The 16,216-nt window shown below is 44.8% G+C and overlaps 1 protein-coding gene across 4 annotated transcripts in view; it reads left to right on the forward strand.

The window, feature by feature from the left end:
• CHCHD6 (coiled-coil-helix-coiled-coil-helix domain containing 6) overlaps positions 1–16,216 on the forward strand; it is a 182,550-nt gene that overhangs the window by 93,032 nt on the left and 73,302 nt on the right. For all 4 annotated transcript variants that reach the window (XM_065407771.1, XM_065407773.1, XM_065407772.1 and 1 more), the window contains one exon: positions 15,969–16,039. In XM_065407771.1, the coding sequence (XP_065263843.1) occupies positions 15,969–16,039 (71 nt within the window). The remainder of the gene's footprint in view (positions 1–15,968; positions 16,040–16,216) is intronic.

A 16,216-nucleotide genomic window follows, 5' to 3' on the forward strand; every position in this document is an offset into this window, starting at 1 on the left:
GGGATGAGGGGTTTGGGGCACAGGGTTGGGGCTCTGGGTTTGTGGGGGGACTCAGGGCTGGGGCAGGGGATTGGGGCATGGAGTTGGGGGACACTCGGGGCTGGGTAGGGGATTGGGGCTCCAGGGTTGGGGGGAGCTTACCTCCGGCAGCTCTTGGTCAGTGGCACAGCTTGGGGGCAGAGGCAGGCCTCCCGCCTGTTGTGGCACCGCGGACTGCGCTGCGCCCCGGAAGCAGCCAGCAGCAGGTCCGGCTCCTAGACCAGCAAGATGGTCATTACAGATACCTCCCTGTTAGGCTGGGGAGCTCACATGGACAGTTACATGGTGCAGGGCACTTGAATACCCTGAGAGACCAGAATGCACATCAATTTTCTGGAATTCTCAGCATTCTGAGAAGCTGAGAAGCTTGCAAAGCCTTTCTACTATTCATCCAGTTTTAGCATGTATTCAAGACAATGTTACAATGGACAATATGATAACCGTAGACTGCATAACCAAGCAGGGAGGAGCAAGATCCATCCCCCTGAGTATAGAAGTGGTCACCTTATGGAAGTGGTGTATCAAGAACCATATTGCCTGTGTACCTTCCAGGAACCCAGAATTCATTGGCAGACAGCCTCAGCAGGCATTTTGCCATTGATCACGAATGGGAGTTACGTGACTCAGTAGTGAGCAGCATATTCATGTATTGGGGAGACTGTTTGCTGCCCAGAAAAACAGGAAAAGCAACATATAATGCTCCAGGGGAGCTAAGGAAAGCACTCCAGAGGCAATGCTCTCCTCCTTCCCTGGTCAGATCACTTGAGCTATGCCTTCCCTCCAATCCTCGGGGTCTACAAAAGATTCAGGAGTACAAGGCACAAGTCATCCTCGTCAACCCCAAATGGCCCAGGCAATTCTAGTTTCCAGGCCACCTACGAATGTCATCCTGACTGCCGATCAATGTCCGGTTCTTTCCAAATCTCTTGACCCAGGCGAATGGCAGAGTCCAGCATCCCAACCCCAAAGCACATGAGCTCACAGCTTGATATTTTGATGAGTGTCAACCCTAGAACTGTCCTGCTCTGAAGTTGTGCAAACTATTCTTAATAGCCAAAAGCATTCTGCCAGGAAATGCTATTTGGCCAAGGGGAAATGTTTTTCTATCTGGGCCCAGCAAAAATCATCTCTTTCCAGAGACAGCGGATATTTCCACTATTGTAGACTGTCTCCTTATGCTCAAGACGTCAGGTCTTTTTCTTTAGTTAACTGAAGCTTTACCTGGCAGCAGTCAGTATATGTCACCCGCCATCGGATGGTTACTCAATCTTTACCCACTCAGTAACAACCAGTTTCTTGAAAGGCCTGATCAGAACCTTTCTGCCAGTAAAGAAACCAACCCCCCATTGGGACCTGTATTTAATCCTTTCGCCACTCACTAAATCACTCTTTGAACTGCTAGCTACGTATTCTATGCTTCACCTGTTCAATGAGGGTTGCATTCCTCCTTGCCAACACATTGGCCAGGAGGGTAGGTGTATGATCCACCATAAACAATATTGCATAAGGACAAAGTCTCACTACAACTATATCAATAATTCACTCCTAAGATAATTTCAGACGTTCACAGACTTTCACACACTTGGACTGAGGTAGAGATGGACATAGGAGATGGAAGTGTTGAGAGTCTCTGGGTTAGGCTAAAAGGGGTAAAAAACAAGGGTGATGTCATGCTAGGAGTCTACTACAGGCCACCTAACCAGGTGGAAGAGGTGGATGAGGCTTTTTTTAAACAACTAACAAAATCATCCAAAGCCCAAGATTTGGTGGTGATGGGGGACTTCAACTATCCGGATATATGTTGGGAAAATAACACAGCGGGGCACAGACTATCCAACAAATTCTTGGACTGCATTGCAGACAACTTTTTATTTCAGAAGGTTGAAAAAGCTACTAGGGGGGAAGCTATTCTAGACTTGATTTTAACAAATAGGGAGGAACTCGTTGAGAATTTGAAAGTAGAAGGCAGCTTGCGTGAAAGTGATCATGAAATCATAGAGTTTGCAATTCTAAGGAAGGGTAGAAGGGAGAACAGCAAAATAGAGACAATGGATTTCAGGAAGGCGGATTTTGGTAAGCTCAGAGAGCTGATAGGTAAGGTCCCATGGGAATCAAGACTGAGGGGAAAAACAACTGAGGAGAGTTGGCAGTTTTTCAAAGGGACACTATTAAGGGCCCAAAAGCAAGCTATTCCGCTGGTTAGGAAAGATAGAAAATGTGGCAAAAGACCACCTTGGCTTAACCACGAGATCTTGCATGATCTAAAAAATAAAAAGGAGTCATATAAAAAATGGAAACTAGGACAGATTACAAAGGATGAATATAGGCAAACAACACAGGAATGCAGGGGCAAGATTAGAAAGGCAAAGGCACAAAATGAGCTCAAACTAGCTACGGGAATAAAGGGAAACAAGAAGACTTTTTATCAATACATTAGAAGCAAGAGGAAGACCAAAGACAGGGTAAGCCCACTGCTTAGTGAAGAGGGAGAAACAGTAACAGGAAACTTGGAAATGGCAGAGATGCTTAATGACTTCTTTGTTTCGTTCTTCACCGAGAAGTCTGAAGGAATGCCTAACATAGTGAATGCGAATGGGAAGGGGGTAGGTTTAGCAGATAAAATAAAAAAAGAACAAGTTAAAAATCACTTAGAAAAGTTAGATGCCTGCAAGTCACCAGGGCCTGATGAAATGCATCCTAGAATACTCAAGGAGCTAATAGAGGAGGTATCTGAGCCTCTAGCTATTATCTTTGGAAAATCATGGGAGACGGGAGAGATTCCAGAAGACTGGAAAAGGGCAAATATAGTGCCCATCTATAAAAAGGGAAATAAAAACAACCCAGGAAACTACAGACCAGTTAGTTTAACTTCTGTGCCAGGGAAGATAATGGAGCAAGTAATTAAGGAAATCATCTGCAAACACTTGGAAGGTGGTAAGGTGATAGGGAACAGCCAGCATGGATTTGTAAAGAACAAATCGTGTCAAACCAATCTGATAGCTTTCTTCGATAGGATAACGAGCCTTGTGGATAAGGGAGAAGCTGTGGATGTGGTATACCTAGACTTTAGTAAGGCATTTGATACAGTCTCGCATGATATTCTTATCGATAAACTAGGCAAATACAATTTAGATGGGGCTATTATAAGGTGGGTGCATAACTGGCTCGATAACCGTACTCAGAGTTGTTATTAATGGTTCCCAATCCTGCTGGAAAGGCATAACCAGTGGGGTTCCGCAGGGGTCTGTTTTGGGACCGGCTCTGTTCAATATCTTCATTAACGACTTAGATATTGGCATAGAAAGTGCGCTTATTAAGTTTGCGGATGATACCAAACTGGGAGGGATTGCAACTGCTTTGGAGGACAGGGTCATAATTCAAAATGATCTGGACAAATTGGAGAAATGGTCTGAGTTAAACAGGATGAAGTTTAACAAAGACAAATGCAAAGTGCTCCACTTAGGAAGAAAAAATCAGTTTCACACATACAGAATGGGAAGAGACTGTCTAGGAAGGAGTACGGCAGAAAGGGATCTAGGGGTTATAGTGGACCACAAGCTAAATATGAGTCGTCAGTGTGATGCTGTTGCAAAAAAAGCAAACATGATTCTGGGATGTATTAACAGGTGTGTTGTGAGCAAGACACAAGAAGTCATTCTTCCGCTCTACTCTGCTCTGGTTAGGCCTCAGCTGGAGTATTGTGTCCAGTTTTGGGCACCGCATTTCAAGAAAGATGTGGAGAAATTGGAAAGGGTCCAGAGAAGAGCAACAAGAATGATTAAAGGTCTTGAGAACATGACCTATGAAGGAAGGCTGAAAGAATTGGGTTTGTTTAGTTTGGAAAAGAGAAGACTGAGAGGGGACATGATAGCAGTTTTCAGGTATCTAAAAGGGTGTCATAAGGAGGAGGGAGAAAACTTGTTCACCTTAGCCTCTAAGGATAGAACAAGAAGCAATGGGCTTAAACTGCAGCAAGGGAGGTCTAGGTTGGACATTAGGAAAAAGTTCCTAACTGTCAGGGTGGTTAAACACTGGAATAAATTGCCTAGGGAGGTTGTGGAATCTCCATCTCTGGAGATATTTAAGAGTAGGTTAGACAAATGTCTATCAGGGATGGTCTAGACAGTATTTGGTCCTGCCATGCGGGCAGGGGACTGGACTCGATGACCTCTCGAGGTCCCTTCCAGTCCTAGAATCTATGAATCTATAAACCAGTCAATTCACTTTTCTGTGTCTTCTTTTTCCGAAGCCCCACAGCTCAGGCATGGAGAGGAGACTTCATTCCCTCAACATTCAATGAGCACTGACATTTTGTCTGCAGAGAACAAAACTGATCAGAAAGTCACCTAGACCATTTGTTGCTGTAGCAGAATGAATTCTAGGTCAAGCTGTATACTCCCAGAAAGTCTCTAAGTGGATCTCTGGTAGCATCCTGCTCGACCAGTTGGCACAACTCCCTGCCCCACACAAAGTAAGAGCTCACTCTACAAGGGCACAATGGGTCTCAGTGGCATCACTTCAACAGGTGGTACTCAACATTTTCAGGGCAGCTATGTGGAGTTCCATCTGCATGTTCACAAAACGTTATGCCTTGGTCTAAGACTCCTCTGCTGATGCATCCTTTGGGGCAGTTGTTCTACAAGCTGCTATACCACATGCATCCTCCTATCCTGCTCCTTTTTGAGCACTGCTTTTCAGTTACCTACAGTGGACCACACTGAGGGACAAGCACTCAGAGAAGAAGGGAAAGTTACATACCTTGTTGTAACCGGAATTCTCCGAGAGGCATAGTCCCTATGTGCATTCCACTACGTACCTCCTTCCCATCTGCTTTGGATTATGACTGGATTCGCAGTAGAGAAGTAACTAGAGTAGGCAGTCAGTCTGCACCACCCTTTACAACCTCAGTACGGAGCACAAGGAGAGCAGGGCTGCAGGTTCGGATCAATGGACACGGATTGCAAGAATTCTCCAGTCCCAGGCCCATGGAGCGCATGCGTATCCACAGTGGAATGCACGTAGCAACCATGCATCTTCAACTCCAGTTACAACACAGTAAATAATTTCCTTTTCCTTGGTGTAACCACTAGACCACTCCTTCTCTGCAGCTCCAGGCTCTGAATATGAGTGAGCACAGATTCAAAATACAAATATATTCAGAAATAGGGGAGGGAGGAAAAAATGTGGTGGCAAATTAAATTGCTGCTTGTATAATTTTTTTTTTCTCTCCCAAGTTTGCTCTTAGTGTGGAAATGTGTCTCATAAATATATAAATGCAAAGATGAGAATTGCTGCCAAAAACTGTCAAGTTTCTGGAACTTTCTGCCCTTGATTATTCACATTATAAACCACTCTTCTCTCCCCCCCCCCCAAACTAGTACAGTGCTCTGAACATATACACCCACCACTCAGTCAGATCTGTGTGTATGGTTCATCTTCTGTGCCTTTGATGTGCTCCGTAACGCAGGCAGAGAGAGGTCTGAACGTCTTTCTAAAAACCTGACAGTTTGTGTGACAATCTGTCCACAAATCCACAGGCTCCCTGTCAACCAAATGAGCTTTTGAATATCAGAGGTTTTGGGAACAGCGCTTACAGCGTTGCCCATGCGCTGAGGCGAAAGTACAACAGGCTTCATATGTAACCTGAGAGATGTTCTGCATTTTCCTTAATCATTTTGGGGACATCTTATCATTGCTTGTTGGCTGGTTCTCAGCCCTGCACATGTCAGGGTTATTTAGCAAAGCTTGATTTGCTGGGAACTGCATGCAGAATAATTTGCAATTTGAGGGGAAAAACCTGAAGGGGGGAAAAAAAGGAAAATTGTAGGCCAAACTGTTCTCCGCCCCCTTCCCCCCACAAAAAAATAGGTAATTTTATTTTTTCCATGGGGTTTTCTGTGTCCATGTTGGTGCACTGACATGACCCACCTTCTTCTGTTCTCCTTCCCCTGTGCATGTACCTCCTGTCCGTAAGGCCCCCCCGTCCTCCATCCTGGGCACTGGATGCCTCTTTTATCCCAGTCAGCTACATTCTTTGACTACCTGTTGTGCAAAAGTTTAGGATTGAGAATGTAATCCAGGTCTCTTGTATGGAGGGGCAAAGGTTGCTTACTAGCCAGTCTCCTGCAGTTCCTAAATAAGATTTAGTGTGGCAGGGGCATTTGTGGTGAGAAACCCCAGACCAAGGGCAGTCTTGGTGAGAGGAGGGGACTTTGGTGTTCAGAAACCCTTGATGAAGGCTTCTGCCAAATACTAGCCTTTGGACAGTCATTACAGTCTTTTAAACAAATCAAATGCCCCTCTAATGCAGAGGGGGTTGGCGGTGGAATGTATTTAATAATATCCCCCTTTTAATATGCTGCAGTTACCTGAAGACTGTTAGGTTTATTGATGAAGTGCTGGTCATTATCTCGATTGAAGCTTTTGGTTATGCAGACTAGTACTCCTGCCCCCCTCACAAGCCACTTGCTCCTTACCCCACTCTTAATATAGTTACTGTGTGCTTGTTAGAGCTGTAAGAAGCAATCTGCGCTGAGACCTTTCTGCTTTTGTAACCCTGATCTGTTGATAGGATCCATGTGTTACTGTGTGGCTAGCAGTGCTGCCCTGCTACCCAGGCAGAGGCATTGAACAGGAACTGTCATGCCCTGAAGCCTTTTGGGTGCTGCTTTATCTGTGCAGTACAAACAGGTTGAGGAGTTCTGTAAAGCAGATGCTGAAAAACCTTGATGCTTAATCAATGCTGGTGAGGCCTGTTTACCTGCAGTTGTCAGGTATAATTGATTACAGCATTTACTGTGAATTCCTCACCTAAGACTTCTGACTCCTATATTGGACTTTAAACTAGAAAGAGAGTGTGTGAGGATATTCTTCCAAGGCATTTTAAATGTGATTCTGAGGCTTTTGCATTGCCCGATTCTGTCCTTGTCAGAGAGTCTTTGTTGCCTGCTGGCATTTTATGGCCTTTCTCCGTGAAGATGATTTTGCTTTTCTGTATTTAAAGCACCACTGATGTTTCACAGCAAACTTTGCAGGCTGTCTACTTTAACTCAGTCCTGCTTCTGCGTAACATGATATATTTTCTGCATTTTGGTTCCCTTTATTATTGCTAGGGTTATTCATTCTTTGAGTTTTTTGTTTGTCTGCTGCTTGTCTTTCCAACTGGAAGCTATTGGCCTCATAACCACATGTGAGGATTGAGGTGCTGGAACACTGACCTCTAAAGAACTATTAAGACCTGTTTCCAAGAAGGTGGGGGTGGGGAGAGAAATGAATTCAGTTTTCTTTATATCAGTAGAAGTTTTTAAAACTCAGACTTTTGTTAATATTTTCAATGAGATATAATGGCTTTCTAAAGGAAGAGTTGCTGAATTTGGACTTCTGAGGGGCACATATTGAGACACTTGGCCCTGTGCACAAAACAGGATGTGTATTTACAAATAAAGCTTTTAACTAGTGTATCCTCTCTGGAACCCTCTTGCTGAAGGCACCTTGGTTCCTGAATGTGACCCCAGCATTATCGAAGCCCAGTGTCAGACTGTCAGTGTGTTCTTAATCTGATACAATAACCTGACTACAGGACTGGGAACTAGGAAGTCCTGAGATCTAATCTTGTTTCTGATGCATGCCCTTCTGTGGTTTAGGACAAGTCACGTAACCACTCAGTGTCTCATTTTCATCACCTGTAAAATGGGGCTAGTCAGCCATATCCCTCACAGGGGGCATTGTGAGAGCTGATATTTGTAAAGCACTTTGGATATGAAAAGCTTTCTATAGCTGTTAAGTATTATCCTGCTTTCACCCATGGGTAGAGTTGCAGCAGATTTATTCAAACAGAAATATGCTCCTGCCACTGACTAGTTTAATTTCCCCTTTGCTAGTATTGCAGATGTAGCTCTTCTCCTTGATTCTGCAGTGAATCCTAATCTAGCATTTATGATCTCACAGCCTGTTGCCAAGGGAATGAATTGGGTGTCACAGATTCAGCACTCTGACTTCACTGCAGGCTCCAGGAGGAGTGGGTGAGCCCACGCTTGAACAGCAAATACCAGAGCTTCATTTAGAAGCTGCCTTTGGATAGTAACCGCACTTCCCCCATTATTCCCTGTATCTTCCCCGTGCTAAGCCTAGGAGAAAGGAAGTAAATTCTCATAAGATGCCCTTCAGTTTAATCCATTACTCCCAGGAGCCACATGTAGCATGCTTTATATGTTCATTTTTCCATTTGCAAAGAGTGCCTGTTGATTATCCTTCATGTACATTTACACGTAGCAACAGTGGAAAACATCAGCTGTGTGTTTTTGCTGGACCAATGTCAGCAAATCAGAAACAGGCATTCTGCAACACCCCCACCCCGAGGCTTGAAGTAACCAGCCTTTGCAATGTGTCCTGAAGATCCAAAACTCAGCTCTTTCAGACCAAAGCACGAGTTTATGTGGGAAGCGATTCCAAAGGGTCATCCACTGAAAAAGACTAATTCAAGGGACTATCTGCTTGCAGCTTCAGGATTTATGGGTGGGGGGAAAACTCTCAATCACCAGGTTCCAATCTATGGGGGGCTTCTTATAGATGAGAACCAACAACCTGAGTTACAGTCTATGAGGCTATTAGGCCTGGTCTACACTAGGGGTGGGGGGGTTGATGTAAGGTACGCAACGTCAGCTACGGGAATAGCGTAGTTGAAGTCGATGTATCTTATTTCAACTTACCTCCTGTCCTCATGGCGCAGGATTGACGGCTGCGGCTCCCCCGTCGACTCCGCTACTGCCGCTCACCCTGGTGGAGTTCCGGAGTCGACGGGAGCGCGTTCGGGGATCTATATGTCGCGTCTAGATGAGACGCGATATATCGATCCCCGATAGATTGATCGCTACCCGCCGATCCGGCGGGTAGTCTGGACATACCCTTAGAGTCTCTGGAGCACAGGTCCAATGTGATCCCTATAGGAGACGTTGCTGAGCAAATATGGCTGCTGCAGTCTGCGCTAGCTTAAGTTTTTGGTTGACCTTCCTCTGTTGCTACCATGGGAGCGGTAGCCTTCTGAGCACTCTCTAAACCAGAAGTTCTCAAACTTTTCTTTGTTGATGGACCCCCTTTTCAAATGCAGTATTAATCACTGACCCCCAACTGAGAAACTGATTGACAAAAGTATGTGTGTACTTCATATAAATATGTACTGTTAGTAATGTTTTAAGAAAGAGAGTATAAGAGTACTTACAGATATCAGTCAGATGGGTGTTTGTGCTTCTGACTGCAGAGTCTATCTATCCTTGTGTGATGCAGAGGCAACGTGGGGGGTGTGTGTGTGTGTGTATTTGACCCTCCTCCCTGAAGTGCTGATGTAGCAGGGCAGAGTAGTGGTGTGTCTCCTTGGCTAGCTGTGCCTGCTCATGGAGTGAATGGCTGTGAGGCAACCCCTTCTGATGGCAGGGAGAGATCTCTTTTTTTGCAGTGATGCTGCAATTTTTGGTTGTACCCCCTCCAACCCAGACAGGCTGGGTGGCCAAATGAGGTTAGTTGGGAGTGGAGGTGGCACTCTCTCCCTGAAACCCGCCTCGCAGGGCTGGCCTGAGCCGCCTGTCACCGCTCGCCCACCCGAATGTTCCTCTGTGCCCTCCTCATTTGAAAACCTCTGGCACGCCCTCCCCGAGCCCCATGGCATAGTCTTCCCCTCCCCCAAACATTTCTCCACACCCCTAGTTTGAAAACCTCTGGCACTCCCTCCCCGAGCCCTGCCATGCAAGGCCGGCCCGAGCAGCCTGGTGTCACCACTCGCCCACCCGAATCTTCCTCTGTGCCCCCCTCGTTTGAAAACCTCTGGAACTCCCTCCCCGAGCCCCGTGGCATTGTCTTCCCCTCCCCCAAACATTCCTCCACACCCCTAGTTTGAAAACCTCTGGTGCTCCCTCCCCGAGCTCTGCTACGTGTTGCTGTCCCCGTCGAACATTTCTCTGCATCACCAGGGGGTGCAAAGGAACATACAGGGGGAGAGTGGTGATGCTAGGCAGCTCAGGCTGCCTCCATACAGTGGAGCTCAGGGAGGAAGCACCCCCTGACTCACCTCAGCGGGCCACCCAGCAGATGTGCGAACCCCCTCTAAGGACCCCAGTTTGAGAACCGCTCCTCTAAACATCTGTAGCAGCTGCTTCATGAGCTCTGTGCACAAATGACAGCAGACATGCACGTTCTCATGAGTGTTATGTGAGTCTTAATCTCTGACTTTAGTGGCATTGGGAAGCAGGGGTTTAAAATCTGTTGTAGACACTTGTGACAGAGGTGGTAAAGTCTCCCTTGTCTTGCCCCTTCTCCTCGCCTTTCATTTTGTATTTATCCTCCTGTGGACTAGAGCCAGGGCCGGCTCCAGGGTTTTTGCTGCCCCAAACAGCCGCTTCCCCCCCCCCCCCCCCAAAAGAAGCCGCGATCGTGATCTGCGGCGGCAATTCGGCGGGAGGTCCTTCGCTCCGAGCGGGAGTGAGGGACCCTCCGCCAAATTGCCGCCGAATAGCTGGACGTGCCGCCCCTCTCCGGACTGGCCGCCCCAAGCACCTGCTTGCCAAGCTGGTGCCTGGAGCCAGCCCTGACTAGAGCATATTCCTCCCTTTTAGCGGACATGGGAGACACCCGTTCCTGTCAGCTTCTTTAGGGCCATATATTAGAAAGTTTGTTGAATGCTGCAGAGTGCATACAGAGGGGGGAGGGGGAGGGGGAGGGTGCGAGATAAGTGATGCATCTGTCAGGTGTTAGGCAGATTTCACCATCTAATCCTGCAGCTGTCGTCTGCAGCATTTGTCAAGGCCTCCAATGGCCTGCTCTGTTTCATCAGAAGTATCGCTAGCATTCATCTAGGCTGGCAACATTTCAACAGACATTAATCCTCTTTGTATCTTTAAGCACTATGACCACTGACAAGATTCTATACACCAAGGTGTCAAAATACCTCAAGATAGCTTTGGTATCTGTTGTCTTTTTATATCCAAAGAGCCTCTGATCCACTGACCCAGTTCTTAACCTGATGGATAAATCTGTGTTCTGGTGTTAGAGCTTTTTGCTGCTGCTGCTGCTTAAGGTTAGCACAGCATTTCACCTAAAATCTGATTAGTTTCAGGTTTTTTCTCACTTCACTCATGTTCTTGTGTCAAGTGTTTCATATATCATAGTGAACAATGCACATTCTACTGAGGTGGTATGTAATGGACTTCAATGTAAGGGCAAAACTTAGCTGGCAGGGTTTTTCTCATGACACTTCAGCTATTTCTATTTCTGAAATAAACCAAGAAGTGCTTTCCTTGCTATATTTTGAATTTTCTGCTTTCTCTCTTGGAAGAAACCAGACAGTACAGAAGAGTATGAAAACATACTGGAGCCTGTGTATATGTGGGGAATTAACCAAAATGTATTTTGAACCTCAGTTTTAGTGGGGAAGGGAAGTTTTTATTTCAAGGCGCATGTGTGCGCATGCTTGTGTGTGTCTGAAAGAGGGATCTGAGACTGTATTTTCATATTCTCGCCATCAACCCATTACTTACCAGAAGAGGTAAACCCTTTGAATTTGCACTGCATCGGTGCAGCTTGTTCACACTCTAAAGACAGAATCCCAAAATTACCAACCCCAAACATCAAAAATCATGAGTCAGGCCCCCAAAACTCATTTGATTTAGATAAAAATAATACATTTCAGATTCTTTTCCTTTAAGCCTTTTGGGGTCATGTGGGGCACATTATCAAACTTTTTTTCTGCACCATAACGGCTGGAAATTTAGAATATTTTTTTTAATGGCAGCTCGTATTCTCATGTAGCCACTTGTCTCCAGGAGCTGGGGCTTTAAAAAAAACATTAAATATCATGAGACTCATGATTAAATATAATGAGATTTGGCAACACTGTGAGTGGGGGACGTTTTCTGAGCATATTTTTTATACAGGCTTGCAGCTGAATCTCCTGTCCTAATTTAGGGTTCTTTATTATGGCCAATAGTGTCTCTGTTGGGGCTGAGCGATGCCACAGCCAGGCCCAGCTTCAGACACCAACAGTACCTGTGGTTATGGGTGACCTGACGAAGTTGTCACCTAGTGTAATGTGGGTAAGGTGGTTCTGCATTTTCACATGGCTGCCTGTTCTGAGCTTTCAGGCTGGTTAGAAAGTCCTGGGTTAATATTAGCCATTGGAATGTTCTGTCACAGTGTGGTGGTGCACAGAATCACACTGGGAGGATTCAAACTATGACAAGAGGCAGCAAATTTTGCAGATGTAGATTGAATGTGAGGAACTCTCAAAACTACTCTCACTGGGGGGGGAAAGCTCCAAAACTGTAGAACCACCTCTGCTCAGTGCTCAGATTGAGAGGCAGTTGGGTGGAATTTGTTCTTATTAAATGATTTGGAGAACTGGTCTGAAATTCAATAAAGAGAAGTGCAAAGTACTACTCTGAGGAAGAAAAGAATTGGCTACAAAATGGGGAATAACTGGCTAGGCAGTAGTACTCCTGAAAAGGCTCTGGGGGTAATAGTGGATCAATGAATGAGTCAACAATGTGATGCAATTGCAAAAATGGCTAATAACATTCTGGATATATTACATACAACACTCCTACACTAGTTGCCGTGTTCTACTCCGCACTGGTGAGGCCTCAGCTGGAGTAGTGGGTCCAGTTTTGGATGCCACACTTTAAGAAAATGTGGACAAATTGGAGAGAGTCCAGAGGGAGAACAACAAAAATGTCAAAGGTTTAGAATACAGATGCTCCCTGGGTTACGCACACCCGACTTATGGAAAAAGTTCCATAAGCCTTTTTTGTGTGTGTGTGTGTGTGTGTGTGTGTGTGTGTGTGTAATTGTCGGAGATACGTTCCTGACTTACCCAAAATTTGACTTACGCAAGGCGTTCCAGAAGAACGCTTGCGTAAGTCGGGGAGCGTCTGTTTCTGACTTATGTGGAAAGGTTATAACTCTGATCATATTCACTCTTGAGAAAAGAAGCGTGAGGGGGAGACCTGATAAATTTTGACATATGTTAAGGACTGTTATAAAGAGGATGGTGACCAATTGTTCTCCATGTGCACTGAAGGTAGGACAAGAAGTAATGGATTTAATCTTCAGCAAGGGAGATTTAAGTTAGATATTAGGGGAAACTTTCCAACTATAAGGATAGTCAAGCTCTGGAATAGGCTTCCCAGAGAGGTTGTGGAATTCCCATCATTGTAGATTTTTAATAGGTTGAAAAAATACGTGCCAGGGATGGTCCACTCTAGGTTTACTTGGTCCTACTTCAGTGCAGGGGGCTGAACTAGATGACCTCTCAAGATCCCTTCCAGCCCTACATTTGTATGGTTCTATGTATGTAATAAATCTGAAGCAAGGACAGAAGTGAATGAGCAGTCCCCTTTTTCTGCTCCCTTATCTGGCTCAGGGTAGTACTGAAGTGAATGAGCAACCCCGAAAGAGGAAGAGGCCCAAAGGGATGGGGAAATCTTTTTAATACTTCTAGTTGCTGAGCAAGCCCAGGTTTGAATGGCCAATCTGGAACTTTTCCTTCTTTTGGAAGCACTTAACAATATTGATTCATAACACTAGAAGCAGTAAGTCTTCCCAAAATGAAAAACACAAGAGTAACCCAAAAGCCAACCAAAGAGGTATCTAGATTGGTGGGAAGGGGGCTTATAGAATCTGTGCTTAGATTTCCTGCCTCCCCTTTTAAATTTGGCATTTTAAATTCCTTTCTGTGCCTCCTACGCCTCCACCTTCCATTATACTCCCACATGACACCCACATCAGACTTGCCAGGCTGTCTGGCATGTGGTCTGGCAGGGTTGTCGTCTTTCCCTCCCCTAGGGTGACCAGATGTCCCGATTTTATAGGGAGAGTCCCGATTTTTGGGTCTTTTTCTTATATAGGATCCTATTATCCCCCACCCAGGTCCCGATTTTTCACACTTGCTGTCTGGTCACTCTACCCTCCCCCCGATCACTGAGGTTGAGGTGCCCCATCCCATCTGAGTTCTCACTTGCCTGCCTCCCAGCCAAGTTGAGAGCCGGAGTGATGTCTTACCGGTTCCATGCTTCAGTACTTCTGTCCATGCTTGAGGATCCCACCCGATGTTGCCCAGGGGCTCAGGCAGGAACTTGATGCAGTAGTGGCATCATCAGTATTTCTACTACCTCTGTCACAATAAAATCATTGGCCTGAACTCTCCCTCTCTCATAAACCACACAAAGGCCCTTCCACAAGTGCTTTAATTCTACAGTCCTACCAGCAAACAACTCTGTTTGCTGCTTTTTCCTTCCTTAGGTGGGTTAAATGCCAACTTCATGCTGGGCCGCACATACAACATATTTGTTCCTGTTTTCCTCGCCTGCTGCTGTTTCACTGCAAATTGCTGCTGGCTAATGGTGTCTGATGGCATTACTTCCTATCGCTGGAAAAATGCTTAATCTTCCTACCTTTCTCTCTCTCTCTCTCTCTCTCTCGTTTTCCCTCTTTCTCTCGTTTTGATCTCACAAATCCAGGCCCTTTGAGAAATCAGGTGGTATGAAATATGAAAATTGCTTGGGAAGTAATTGGAGAAACAGTGAGATTTATGAAACTCATGGAGAATAACACTCATATCCTACGTTTTCACATTATTTCATTTTTAATGGCAAATTTAATTAATTGGCACATAGGTCTTGTAGGCTCATATGTGAATAAGCAACAGCAGGGAGCTGGAAGTCATCGGATCTGTTTACAGGGCAGAGAAAAAGGCTCCATTAAAATCTGAACTTTTGTTATTGAAAGAAGTAAAAAGGATTTTGCAGCATAGAAGTTTGACTATTATGTAACAAATAAGCAAACAAAGACATTCATGACTGCTCGCTGGCAAAACTCATTTTGGATTGATTACTGATCCATGATTTGTCAGGTCTAAGAGCAATTATGAGGTCAGAATTTGTGAAAACAAATTCCTTCCTGTGGTTTGTGTGTTACATAAATGCAGATATGTATAGAAATGACACTTAAATAAATACCTTTCAACTGAGCACTTCATAAACCTTTCCATTAGCTAAAAGTCTCAAGACTTCTGTGGAATAGGCAGGTGTTATCCCCAGGGAAACTGAGACACATAGATGGTGACTTGCCCTATTCCCGTTTCTAACCACTGAACAATACTTGCAGTCTCTTGATGTGGAGGACCAGAGTTGCAATCACAGGAGAAAAAGTTGGGAGGAAGAGAATTGTGTTTAATATAAAATGACAAAATCAGGAGACAGGTAGGAGAGCAGCAAGGATGGGCCCTAAGGCGAATTTCAGTCTTTACCCCCAAGACTATTTTTCTCTCATCTCTTCATTTATTTTAAAAAGTGGTTGGTTCTTGTATAAGTTTGTATCTACTCTTTCAGATTGACTCAAGTCTGATACTCTTCACTATACTGTTAAAGAGGAAACATGGTAGCTAGTCTACAAATGGCTCAAGGAATTTTCCTTAAAAAGCAAGTTACATGGACAGTGGGGTTGAAATATAAAAATAATTCTCTCGTTAGGCTAACTGTGTTAGCAGCTAACTTTGACACTTGCAAGTCTGTAACCTACAGGCTCCCCACAGCAATTTAAAAAAAAAAACAAAAAAAAAACCCAAGCAGCATTGGAAACTCCTGTTGGAAAAGAAGTTTGGATGAAATAACACAAGCTGAGCATTGGCCAAGAGGCCTACCCCTCGCCACATGAGGTGTCTTCAGCGGTGTGACTCAAGATTGTTGCCTTGATGTGATCTGTTGAGAAGTGCATATGTTCTTTCATATTCATTTTTTATATTGGTGGAGCCTAAGTTGTTTTGTAGCAGAATATGATGCCTGCTGGGTGAGAAATGAATGTTGTTTATTATAGAAGACAATTACATCACAGGGTAGGGTCCAAAAAAGCACAATCTTGAGTGATGAGCAATATTTGCTTTGTTTCAGAATGCTGAAATCTACAAGCTGACATCAGAGCAATTCCATGAGGCAGCCACTGGTGCAGAGAACCACATAAAGTAAGAAGTCATTTTGGTTCTTTTCAACAGTTTTGTTTGTATTTATAATACTCTGTGTGCATAGCCCCTGGATATTTACATAAATGAAGTGTGATGTTACCTCAGATTAAGTATTTAGAGACCTGAACGGTTGTAAACTCTCCCTCTCTCTCTTTGTGCTAACTTTAAGGGAGAAAG

This window comes from Emys orbicularis, chromosome 7 (assembly GCF_028017835.1).
Source record: "Emys orbicularis isolate rEmyOrb1 chromosome 7, rEmyOrb1.hap1, whole genome shotgun sequence".
NCBI lineage: Eukaryota > Metazoa > Chordata > Testudines > Emydidae > Emys > Emys orbicularis.